The 13,116-nt window shown below is 46.1% G+C and overlaps 1 protein-coding gene across 1 annotated transcript in view; it reads right to left on the bottom strand.

The window, feature by feature from the left end:
* The window catches only part of RHEB (Ras homolog, mTORC1 binding), a 44,715-nt gene that overhangs the window by 18,946 nt on the left and 12,653 nt on the right, over nt 1–13,116 (bottom strand). The window contains exon 2 of the mRNA XM_058723760.1: nt 2,829–2,900. Coding sequence (XP_058579743.1) covers nt 2,829–2,900 — 72 coding nt within the window. The remainder of the gene's footprint in view (nt 1–2,828; nt 2,901–13,116) is intronic.

The following is a 13,116-nucleotide window of genomic DNA, read 5'->3' as shown; positions in this document are numbered from 1 at the left end:
CATTTTAAAAGGAGATGACACAGTCTCAGAAGTTTTGCTTTTGTGGTCATGTCTCAGAGATGCGTCACCACTGAATGTTTGCTATGAACCACCTGTTCTATGTTCTGAAGTGCAAAATGATTACCGGATTCCTTCCGTATTTACAGAGTCATCCATTCGTTAGCAACAGGTTTACGATAACCTGTTCCATTTCTAATTCCCTGTCATCACTGAACAATGTTTATTTTATTTTATTGTTAATGTTTATTTATTTTTGAGAAAGAGAGAGAGAGAGACAGACACAGTGGGAGCAGGGGAGGGGCAGAGAGAGAGAGAGAGAGAGAGAGAGACAGAATCCGAAGAAGGTTCTAGGCTCTGAGCTGTGAGCACAGAGCCCGACTTGGGGCTCGAACCCACAAACCATTAGATCATGACCTGAGCCGAAGCTGGGATGCTCAACCAACTGAGCCACCCAGGAGCCCCTACTGAACAACGTTTCTGACCAAACAGCACAGGAAACAGTGGAGAAAGGGTTTCTTCCTGGGTTGGTCAGAAGCAGGGTAAACAGAAGCTGATGTCTGCATACAGCTCATGAACTTTTAAGCGATTCATATACCCTGACACTCATTTTCGCTCCTGCCTAAGGACTTTAATAAATATTCTGAATTCATTTTTGACATGAAAAAATAAAAGTCTTTTTTACTGAACACTAAGTAGTAGGAAACATTAAAAATACGATTAAAGATGTTGACAGACGTCATGTTGGGTCATTCAATTTCTGAGATGATATCAAAGTAAGGAAGCTGGACGTTCACTGGATCTTTTACTTACATATAAAGAAAATATATCTGTACACAACACCATGACTTTCCTTCCACCTTAGTTATAAATGACACATAAACACTCAAAAATAAGAACCACCTTTATTGGCAGGCCTAACCAAGAAAACCGTACTGTATTATTCTGTGAATAAAATGCCCAAATGAGCCTTATCTTAAGGACACACAACTCTCTAAGTTGTTATGTATAGCAAATGTTAAGACCAAGACCACGATTTGCTTGTGTTCTTATTCCAATGGAGAGATAACCAGACTTGTCCACCTAGCATTCAAATTTGTTTTACGTTTATTCATTTTTGAGAGCCAGAGAGAGCGCACAAGCAGGGTAGGGGCAGAGAGAGAGGGAGGCACAGGATCCAAAGCAGGCTCCAGGCTCCGAGCCATCGGCACAGAGCCCGACGCGGGGCTCGAACTCACGAACGGCGAGATCATGACCCGAGCCGAAGTCGGACGTCCCACCGACTGAGCCACCCGGGCGCCCCTGTCCACCTAGGATTCAAATTCATCTGCTCCTCACACTGGCGCACTGTTCTGTAAGTCACGGCCGAACAGATCAGCACAGGATGTGTCCGTAGTCAGGACTCTTCCTTTCTGGACACCGGCCGAGCTTAGTTACTTTCAAACCCGGGTCTTCCCAGGGTCAGTTCCCCAACAGGTTTCCTTCCCTGCTACCAGCATACTGGGACATGAGGGACAGCTGCATGTTTTAAGTCAGAGGTGGGCAAACTCTTCCTGTAAAGGGCCAGATGCTACTGTAGAACAAAAGCAGCCACAGACACTACGTAAATGAATGAATATGGCTGGGTTCCGATAAAACTTTATGGACGCTAAAGTCTGAATTTCACGTAACTTTCACATGCCCCAAATATTCTTCTTCTCTTAAACCTTTTTTAATGATTAAAAAATGTGTAAAAACAAAAAAAAAAAAAAAAAAAGTAAAAACCATTCTTTGCTCATGGGCTGTACAAAAAGGCAGTGGGTCTTTCTGGCCTACAAGCCATAGTCTGTCAACCCCCCTGTCGTAAGCCTCTTTGGAAATCTCTCTCTCGAGCGCCGGGCAGATGAGATCTATGAATCTAGTTCACGAACCTGACTGTTAAGTCGGCTTCATGTCTAATGTGTCCATCAGGGTTTGATGAATCCCATGTTTAAATGTCTGTGTTCCTGGTGACAAATCCTGGGTAAGCCCAGGTGCCAAGAATCTCAGAAGACTAGTTCTAGGGCCTACTTAGGGTTTTAAGATCGCCCGAAACAAGAGCAGCTTCCAATAAATCAGCTTCTCTGCATGAAGTGCTTTAGATTTTCCTCCATGACTCTAGAATCAAGACCTCTCTCATGGTCCTAGAATCCTTCAAGAAGATTCTGAAACCATGGATTGAAACCGGACAAGGTAAATGAAGGTTGTGGTCGGTCCCGGTCTTTGGGGCTTTTCTCTGCGCGTGGCCGGAAATGCCAACAGGCTTTAGAACCAACTTTGTTTTCATGCTGCAACTGCTCTCTCCATCCCAGAATCGCTCACTACTCCACAGCCTTGACTTTCAAGTGTTCAGGACTGGAAGGGGTTGGGGGGCTGCGGGGGAGGGGGCCGGGAGGGCTGGTGATTCCGTGTAAGAGTAAGGTACAAAGGAACTAGAGTGTTTTCATCCTTCCTTTTCAAGCTTGGAATCCTTAAAAAGGGCTACTGTTGAGAAGAAGGCGGGGGGAGGGTGCGGAGATTATGTGCTCGCTCTTCTTGTTTTCCTGAAGCAGAGTCTGGGACAGGAGGTTCACTGTAGGACTGGATTCCTATGGAACTGAAAACAACTTCTCGATGGAGGGATCTGGATACTGGGTAAAAATCCATTCCGTGTGAAGCGGGTCAAACTTTTGGAAGCTTTTCTGGACCCCCGCTGGAAATCTGTAGGTTTACCCCAATAACCCCTGCAATCAAAGCCTCCAGAAGTACACAATGGCTGTTTGTATGTAGAATGCAGGCTTCTCAGTTTATAAACCCTTGAAAACAATACTTACTGTTTTCTATGGTTGGGTCGTAGGAGTCAACAAATTGGCCTTCAACAAACTGAATCGTCAATGAGGATTTCCCTAGAAAAGAGAGCAAAAGCTCAGTATGTATTTGCATATTAAGGTAAAAAAAAAAAAATCTACTATTTTACCAAAAAACCCCCACTCTAACAAGATGAAGGAACGGGAAGTACTGGGATCAGAACACCTTCCTTTAAGTAAGCCTTTGGGCAATTTCAAAAAGGAAATAAAATTTCAAGAATCTGCTTTCTAGGAGAGGAATTTAACCAATTAAGCTATTATGAATTAAAACACTTTTGTGACGTTAACAAATATTACTGACCAGCAAACATTTCACATATTCTGTTAAAGGTAAACTCTGCAATAAGGTCTAAACTAAGCTAATTTCCTCTGGTGTCCCTGAAATGTGGGTATTAATTTTAATACAGAAATTATTAAGACAGGATTTGTTTCTTTGGGCTCTTTCCTATGTGGCTGTTAGAAATGTTACCAGGTACAGCTTTTAATTTTTTCTTTTTAACGTTTTATTTATTTTTGAGACAGAGACAGAACATGAACGGGGGAGGGTCAGAGAGAGAGAGGGAGACACAGAATCCGAAGCGGGCTCCAGGTTCTGAGCTGTCGGCACAGAGCCCGACGCGGGGCTCGAACTCACAGACCATGAGATCATGACCCGAGCTGAAGTCGGACGCTTAGCCGACGGAGCCACCCAGGTGACCCAAATTTTTTTTAACGTTTCTTTATTTTGACAGACAGAGAGAGAGAGAGAGAGAGAGAGAGAGAGAGAGAGAGAGAGACAGAGCATGAGTGGGGGAGGGGCAGTGAGAGAGGGAGACACAGAATCTGAAGCACATTCCAGGTCCTGAGCCGTCAGCACAGAGCCTGACGCGGGGCTTGAACTCACAGACTGTGAGATCATGACCTGAGCCGAAGTTGGACACTCAACTGACTGAGCCACCCAGGCACCCCTCCAGGTACAGCTTTTAAAGAGGGTAATGTGAGAACATGTAAAAGAAGTCTTTAAAAAACTCTTCGAAGCCAGAAATCCTGCCTGAACCATTCAGTCTCAAAAGCCTAGTGATGTCTGGCACACACAAAATAATGAAGAAATGTTCTGGACTTTATAATAAAATCACTTTCTCATAATTGAGCCTATGTGCTAACCAATCAAGAGCCGGAGGCTTAAGTTCTCAACTATTTGATGCCTAAAATTTCACCTGCTGGACTTCAGAACGGGGCACTCTGTAAAGATAGTGTGAGAACAGTCCAGGAAATGACGTAGGTGGTCCCCCCCACCCAAATTTCACCCCAAACACTTTCTTCTCTTGTACGTCTCCCAGAGCACTAGTGTTTTTTGGGTAAGATTTAATTTTTTAACTAATCTCTACACCCAGTGTGGGACTTGAACCTACAACCTCGAGGTCAAGAATAGCATGCTCTTCAGATTGAGCCAGCCAGGCGCTCCCTATTAACTTTACACACACGCTCTACATGTTCGCTGCATCTCACTGGACTTTCATCTCAAAAGACCTTCAGGGAGAGAGGTTTGCACCAGGAGCCTTCTGCTTCTGGGGGGTTTCGATTGGCATGTTTTCATAACACAGGCAGCACCCCTCCCCATACTTAGAAATTAATGAATTAATAAACTGGTTTACAAGTGAGAGCTGCGGGGAGACAACTAGAAAACCCCCAAGTTGGCAGGATTATTTTACTCCTCACGGGCAGTTAAACACACAATTCAAAGTGTTTCTAGAATTATTAAAACCCGAAATCATTCTCTACAGAAGCAGCCTACAAGAGCTTTTGACAATTAAAAGTTACCTCCCTGCTTTAAATCCTCCTTTCAATTAGAATAAATTTCCTGGGGCACCTGGGTGGCTCAGCAGTCGGTTAAGCGGCTGACTTTGGCTCAGGTCATGATCTCACAGTTCATGAGTTCGAGCCCTGCACTGGGTTCTCTGCTGTCAGCACAGAGCCCGCTTCGGATCTTCTGTCCCCATCTCTCTCTCTGCCCCTCCCCTGCTTGCTTCCTAGCTCTCCCTCTGTCAAGAATAAAGTAAACATTAAAAATTAAAAAAAGAGTAAGTTCCCAAATCCCAACCAGGCCGGGCCCTGCTCCGCCTACCCACCCCCCCCCCACCCAACCTCTCTGCTGCCCCTCCCCAGACCCTCCCAGGCCCATTTGGCACATCCCCCTCTGTCCCTCTGTTCTAGAATTCTCTGCACACGACTCACTTTTGTCATTACTTTGGGAGCTCAATGGCCCTTCTTCAGAGACGCCTCCGCCGAGACCACCCCATCTAAGGTGGCACCCACTCCCTAAGGGTCACTCTATCACAGCCATCCTGGTTTTTCTCCGTAGTGCTTGACGTTATCGGACACTGTCTTCGCTCATTAGCCTCCGGAGACCAGTATGGTGACTGAGGGGTACAGCAGACGCTCAGGTTTTGGAACGAACGAATGAGATTAAAACTTATGTGTCCAAAGGGCACTCTCACGCATTCTGGATGTTATAAAAGATCTCAATTTTATGCCCAAGGCAAGGAAAGACAGTTCAACAGGAATTAAGAAACAGTTACCTAGTATTTATTTTGGTATCCAACCATGAGCCTGCCTGTGCTATGTGGAATACGGGGTCATCCAGGAGCCCACACGTCTCAAAGGGACTGTGTTCAAAAGAAAGCATGTTATCGAAGCTAGTTCATAAAGAGCATTTAAGTTAACAGACAGCAAACCTATTTTATGTAAGGAAACAGCAAGAGAAAAAAACGTCTACTAAGTCAGCCAAACTGAAAAAATTTAAAGGAGTAGGAAAATTCTTATTTATACTGAATGCTATTGCTTCAAGCAAAAGAAATTTAATTGGAAAGGAAAGAGAGAAATAAACTTCTTTAGGGCTTCTAAGGGGACTTCTGGGCCCTCCGGTGGGCACTCTGACACCCCTAGGTAGGCTAAGGGAGGGTTTTGGCTTGTAAATGGAAAGAAGGAAGGAAGCACAATGTAATTTTTCTTAAAGATAAATGGGCAAGAGTTACAAGGGCTTCAGAGGATTTTTACACCTTTTCCCAAGTAGAACCGGGTTAAGAACAGTGGAAGAAAGGGGTTGCCCATGACACCCATGGGGAGCCCCTCCGAGAGGCAGGAAACACGGAAACACAGCTCAGAATGGTGCCAGGCAAGCTTCAAGGGCCTCACTTGCAGGGGTGAAGGGGCAGAGAGCAGAGCCTCGGAAGTTATCCCAGGAAACTTAAGAAATTCAAGAAGACACACGCTTAACAAGACAGCATGAGATTAAGTGCAACGACGGATTTATTACATAAACGAGCGGCCCACGTTTCAAAAATACAATTACTGGCGCGCGTCCAAAGAGGACTTTCTCACATATGTCATGAAGGGCGTGAATTATACGAAAGGCTAAATTAACACTGAACTTGAAAACACGGATAATCATTCCGGCGAAAGGCAGACAGTGGAGTCCAACGCAAATCACAGTGCGGGTTGACACAGCCAACTCTCGTCTTGGTGAGTAACTGGGACACCCGAATTTAAAACCCCGGTCTTTAGGGAGCCAACTGGCTTTCTGCATCTGCTTGGTCCTGGGAGAAGGGAACCATCCATTAGCAGAGGCAGGAGGGCTCTGGCCTCCCCTGGGGTCTCTCCTCCTCTGCACTCTCCCCTAGGGGGAGGTGATTAATTATTTAAATGAAGAAGGGACAGGAAGACCACGTTTGCTGACAGGACACAGCGGGTTTTTCTGCCGTTTCCATTAAAAAGTCGCATTATGGGGCGCCTGGGTGGCTCAGTTGGTTGGGCGTCCTACTTCAGCTCGGGTCGTGATCTCGCAGCTGATGAGTTCGAGCCCCGCATCGGGCTGTGTGCTGGCGGCTCAGAGCCTGGAGCCCGCTTCTGATTCTGTGTCTCCCTCTCTCTCTGCCCCTCCCCTGCCTATGCTCTGTCTTTCTCTGTCTCAAAAATAAAGATAAACATTAAAAAAAAAAAATAAAAAGTCGCATTATTAGGCAGCCAGTGTTGAGACCTTTATATTAATGTTAGTAAACAAATCCCACTTTAATAACGTCCTTAGCCTCGCTTCCAGCAATTTCTGGCTTTCAGGGACCTCCTCGTCCTCTAGAGCAGTTTGCAGCTACAAAAGGCATTGCTGATCCACAAATGATATTCTTTTTAAACACAAAATTTTTTTTTAATGTTTATTTTTGAGAGCAAGAGCGAGAGTGCTAGAGAGCCTGAGAGATAGAGCAAGAGCAAGGGAGGGGGGAGAGAGAGGAAGACACAGAATCTGAAACAGGCTCCAAGCTCTGAGGGGTCAGCACAGAGCCCGATGTGGGGCTCGAGCTTACAAACTGCGAGAGATCACGACGTAAGCCGAAGTGGGCCGCTTAACCGCCTGAGCCACCCAGGCGCCTCCACAAGTGATATTCTTGATCACCTTTAACATTTTCCCTTCATTATAACGTCATGAATTTACTGTGGCCTTTACATTTATCAAATTCAGATTCTGAAACACCAGTTACTTCCTGAAGACATTTCAGCAACAATCGTGCTCTCAGTAGGCTCATAAATTTGTACGATCTGAGAAGAACCTCAAATTCCAGATCAACTCTCTGGAGAAATGTTGTATGAAAACACAGGAGTGATCTGAAAGAAAATAAAAGGCACCACATACGCAGATGTGTGTTATTAACGCACAGAGGGGCGCAGATCACTCATTTTGTGACATAACGTAGTACTGAAAAGGTTTGAAAACAAAATATCCCCATCTTCCACAATTAACTTCCAAATACTCTTCGGCTAGACTGAAACCCCCCTTAACTTTAAAAATCCTACAGATTTTCGTTTTTTTTTAAGTTTACTTATTTATAGAGAGAGCACGGGGGAGGGGGAAGGGCAGAGAGAGAGAGAGAAAGAGAGAGAAAGAGAGAGAAAGAGAGAGAGAGAGAGAGAGAGAGAGAGAGAGAGAACACACCCCAAGCAGGCTCCACGCTGTCTAGCGCAGAGCCCAATGTGGGGCTCAATCCCACGAACCATGAGATCATGACCTGAGCCAACATCAAGAACTGGATGTTTAAGTGACTGAGCTGCCAGGGACCCCCCGCCCCAAATCCTACAAATCATTTTTAAAAAGTTTCTTCTTGTGGTGCCCGGGGGGGGGTTCTGTCGGTCAAGCGTCCAACGACTTCCCACATCCTTGATTCGAATTCTGTCTCCCTCTCCCTCTGACCGTCGCCCTCCCCGGCCCCACGTTCTCTTTCTCTCTCTCTCAAAAATAAATAAACATTAAAAAAATTTTTTTTCTTAAGTTTCTTCTACACTTTTACCAGGTAAACCCAGAATGTATGTGTTTCTCGCCAAAGATAACGGGGCCCAGTAACTTTGTTCACCCGGTATTTTCCCCACGGAAGATACACCTGCACAGTTGCTGACTGAATCTCTCACACTTGTGATTACTGCAAAATGAGCGCTGTGCACAAAACATTTTAAGAGCTTTCAGGTTAATTTTGAACTCGTTTTCATGATTGTTCTCCTAAAAAAAAAACCCACAACAAAACCCTACTTTTGGATTACTTCCCCCTCTCCCCAGCCAGCATTCTCCGGAACAGCCGGCACATTACTTGTTCATCGGGGCATAATGGGGAGGAGAAGGTTCCATCTACCAACTAGTCTGTCAAGTCGCTTGGCACAGGGTCCACGGAGAGCAGTGTGATGTATCTGGGACACAACCCATCCCCGAGGACTGCTTTCATTTTCACCTGAAATTCCTAACCTCACCTTATGCGACCTGATGTCCACGTAGATAAGCTAACACTTCAGCTTCAAAGCTTCACTGTACTGCCACCAATAATCATCTGTGTCGCTTCAGAGTGCCACCTTGTGAGCCCAGCACCAGACCCTGGCTGGTCACCCCTCCCAGACAACTCCACTCCTAACACCTGCACCTCCCATGTACCAATCACAAGCAGGACGTTCTCCCTGCCCTCACTCTCTGACTTCTATCGAGCACATCTCCGGAAGTAAAGTTTTCAAACCAGGGGGCTGAAACCCACCAGGTGATGAAGTCAATATACTGAACTATGACCAGACTATCTGTGTTTTTTTTTTTTAATTAAAAAAATTTTTTAAATGTTTATTTATTTATATAAAATGTTTATGAGAGACAGAGTTCAAGTGGGGGAGGGAGAGAGAGAGAGGGAGACACAGAATCCGAAGCAGGCTCCAGGCTCTGAGCCGTCAGCACAGAGCCCGACGTGGGGCTCGAACTCACGGACTGTGAGATCATGACCTGAGCCGAAGTCGGACGCTTAATCGACTGAGCCACCCAGGCACCCCAATGTTTATTTTTGAGAGAGAGAGAGAGGGAGAGAGAGAGCAGGGGAGGGGGAGAGAAAAAAAGAGACACAGAATCCGAAGCAGGCTCCGGGCTCTGAGCTGTCAGCACAGAGCCCGATGTGGGGCTTGAACTCCTGAACCATGAGATCATGACCTGAGCCGAAGCCGGACGCTTAACTGACTGAGGCCCCAGGCACCCCCAGATTGTTTTTAAAGAGAGAGTACACCAGAGTGGATCGCCTGTAATAAAGTGATGAAATTTTTCTTCCAGTTATACAAACATTCATGACTGTGTCACAATGTAAACTCTTTCTTAGTGCAGGCTGTAATCGGAAAGGTCAGAAATCTACCACTCTGCGTGATCACATCCTGAATCTCCAATCTCCACCATGCTTCATTTCCTTGCCTATCACTTTAAGCCCCAAGATAAATCACTGTCCACTACTTTCTTGTCAAACCCCTCCAATTTCCTTTCCCCGGGCCCCTGAAAAACCCTCTGATCTTAATCTGATCGTTTGCCCTTGGGGAGCCTGTGGAGCTCAGCTGCAGAAAAATTCCGCAACCCTGTGGGTTAATGACTATTCTCAAGCCACAGTCTTTGCACCTTTCCCCTGTGCTGTCCCACGGCCCCCTTTCCTCCTGCCCAAGTGGTGAAAATGTGGTCCCGGCAGCATCCCAGGGTCACCTATTACAACGGCATATTCTTAAGTCCCAACCAAACCTACTGGAAGTGTTAACAAGCCCTGCCCCCATTCTACGGGGCACCCAAGCCTGAGAACCACTGTTGTCAGGAAACAAATTCACATCTCCTGGATCACCCTAAGTCACCTTTCTCCTCCAGCCTCCGGGATGTCCCCAAATCCTCTAGTTCCTCCCAGCAGCTCTGATCATACGCATTTCAAGGACATCTAATATGAGGCAGGTCCTGGGACACAGCTATGCGCGTGACGTGGTGTCTAACCTCAGCGGTCACCTGCTGTGACCACCTCTTCCTCCCACAAATGCTCTCCTGGCCACTTGTGCTCTGGATCCCATTCCCTCCCAGTCTCATCCAGATCCTCCTCCTCCTGAAGCAGCTGTAAACACACTAGTAGGGTCTCCACTGCTTTACTCCATGCAATGAGGTTTGTTAACGGTGCCCCGGAAACATGTCAATACGTACAAGCCAGGGAGACCGGACTGGAACAGATCCTCGCGAGCACCTTGATTTCAGACTTCTGACCCCAGAGCTGTGACAGAATACATTTCTGTTGCTCCACCTCCAACCCACCATTTGGGGTGCTTCCTTAAAGGACACGAATACACCTGTTTTTCCTTTCGTTTTTTAAAGAACTTTATTAAGATAGAATTCACGTACCATAGAAGTCATCTCTTTAAAGAGCACGATTACATTTTTAGTACACTGACAGGGCTGGGCAGCTGTCACCACAACCAACTCTGGGACATTTTCATCCCCCCAGAAAGAACCCCCATGCCTGTGAGCTGTCACTTCCACTCCCCTGTCCCCTCCCCAGCTCCCGGTGACCTGACCGCTGAGCTACTTTCTGTGTGTATTCAAAATAACTCAAAAGGAACCCAACAGCACAGGCAAGAGACTGGAAGAGGCAAATCACAAAAGACGTATGAATTACCATACCAACAGGTAAATGGAAAGATGCTCAACATCATTAGCCACTGGGAAAATTCAAATAAAACCACGACCCACCACCTTCGTTATTAGCGGGGCAAAAGTTACAAAGATCCACGATACCAAGCCTCGGTGAGGACGGAACTCTTAATTTGTTGCTGGTAGAAGTGGGAAATGGCACAAACGGCACCGGGGAAGAGTTTGGGAGTTTCCCACAACGTTACACACTTAAGAAATACGTGGTTCGTGCAACACCATTCCTAGGTATTTACCAAAGAAAAATGACCGCATGTGCACAAAGACGTAGCAAATGCTTACCGTGGCTTTATTAGTAAATACTGGAACCAACCAACGGGTGACAGGAGAGACAGATGAGGGCACGGCCATTCAATGGGATAGTACTCAGCAATAAACCGGAACTACTTACACACATGACGACCGGATGAATCTCAAAACCATCACGCTTTCTGAGAGAAGCCAGGCAAAAAGAGTATGCATTGCAGGATTCTATTTATATAAAATTTTAGAACAAAGAAAAACTAATCCGCGGTGACGGGAAGCAGATCAGTGCTTGCCTGGGAGTGGGGCTGGGGCATGAAGGAAGGTTTGGGGATGACACAAAGGTTCTGTTCTGTCTTTCGGAGTCATGGTTGCACAGGTGAATAAATCTATCAAAACTCATCTAACTTTACACTTAAAATGCGTATTTTAATATATGCAAGTTATACATCAATAAAACTTGATTTTTAAAAAAGTATAAAAAAGGGGAAGCCACGGGGTGCCTGGGTGGCTCTGTTGGTTAAGCACCCAACTTCGGCTCGCGTCATGATCCCACAGTTCGTGGGTTTGAACCCCCCGCATCGGGCTCCGCGCTGACAGTCTGGAGCCTGCTCGGGATTCTCTCTCCCTGCCCCTCCCCTGCACATGCACGTATTCTCTTCTCTCTCAAAAATAAATAAACTTAAAAAAAAAAATGTGTGTGGGGGGAAGAAATTTACTATTTTTTTACTATGCAGAATAGGATGGTGATTGTTAGCTATGTCACTGTAGGCAGTTTTCCTGAGTCCATTCGCTTATGTGTCAAATGGTTAACAGTACCGACCTTGCAGATAAATGAAAATACATGTAGAATACCTGGAATGTTAGTAAATCCTCAATAAATGTCGCTATTAGTAATAATATTATTAACTGCTAAATCAGTTAACGACTAAATCAGCTTGGGAGGAAAATCCGCTTCAGATTCTGTATCTCCCTCTCTCTTTCTGCCCCTTCCCTGCTCTGTCTCTCCATCTCTTAAAAATAAACAAACATTTAAAAAAAAACACAAGACCAGACTCCTAAAAAAAATCAAAATCTTAAAAAAATAGCATGATAAAAAAATCAAGAAGTATAAAAATACACACACACCCCCTAAAGCAGGAAACCCCCAACTGTTCGGTCATCCGCTGCTATGTAACAAACCACCCCAAAATTTCGTGCTACTGCCAGCAACCAGGTCATCTGTTCTCGGATTCTACAATCAAGGATGGGCTCGGCATCCCAGCGCAGGGCTGGTCCAGCAGTCATTCCTTAGGGCTGGGGGTTAGACTCAGCTGGGAGAGCCGGGCCTTCCCCCTTCCACATGTCCTCCCCTAACACGTCCACATGTTACTTGCAGCTCCAGAGGACGCGGGAGCAGAAGGTTCTGACTTGCTAATGAGTAAAGCCTGCCACCGGCACGTCACCATCTCTGCAGCATTTGGCTGGTTCAAGAGTGCCACAGGGACAGGACAGGGGTCCCAGGAAGGTGTTTCTCTGCGAACCGCCAACAGGAGGGACATCAGCGAAAAGACAAGGTTTGCAGGCGGCAGCAAAGACCCGCAGACTCGCCTGGGGTTATAAATGGACTGCACCCTGAATGGGTCATTATCAAAAGGGCCAGAATAACAACGAACCATAGGAAGATTCAGGAACGCGCTCCTTACGTGGTACACAATGCCAGTTACGTGCCCCCCTGAAGTACCACACCCACTTCGGTACAAAATGTGTGGTTCTGTCAACAGGCTGCTGCTGTTTTTTTGAGGGGCTGGGGAGATAGGCATGAACGTCAAGGTCACCAAGGAAGCCTTTTCAAAAACTACGCATACCTTCTGATTTTAGAAGGGGGCGCGTAAAGACTTCTTCGGTGTTCGCTGTGATTCTAACAGGCACACCTACGTCCACACCTCCATCACAGACTCCCAGGAAGGCATGGGATGCAGATAATCCAAAATGTAACCGTTCACCAGAGACTACAAGCCAGACACTGTTTTAAGAATTTGTAAA

The sequence above is a fragment of the Neofelis nebulosa genome, chromosome 4 (assembly GCF_028018385.1).
Source record: "Neofelis nebulosa isolate mNeoNeb1 chromosome 4, mNeoNeb1.pri, whole genome shotgun sequence".
In the NCBI taxonomy this organism is placed as follows: Eukaryota; Metazoa; Chordata; class Mammalia; order Carnivora; family Felidae; genus Neofelis; species Neofelis nebulosa.
Note: the sequence above shows the minus strand (reverse complement) of the source record. Positions and strands in the feature narration are given on the sequence as shown.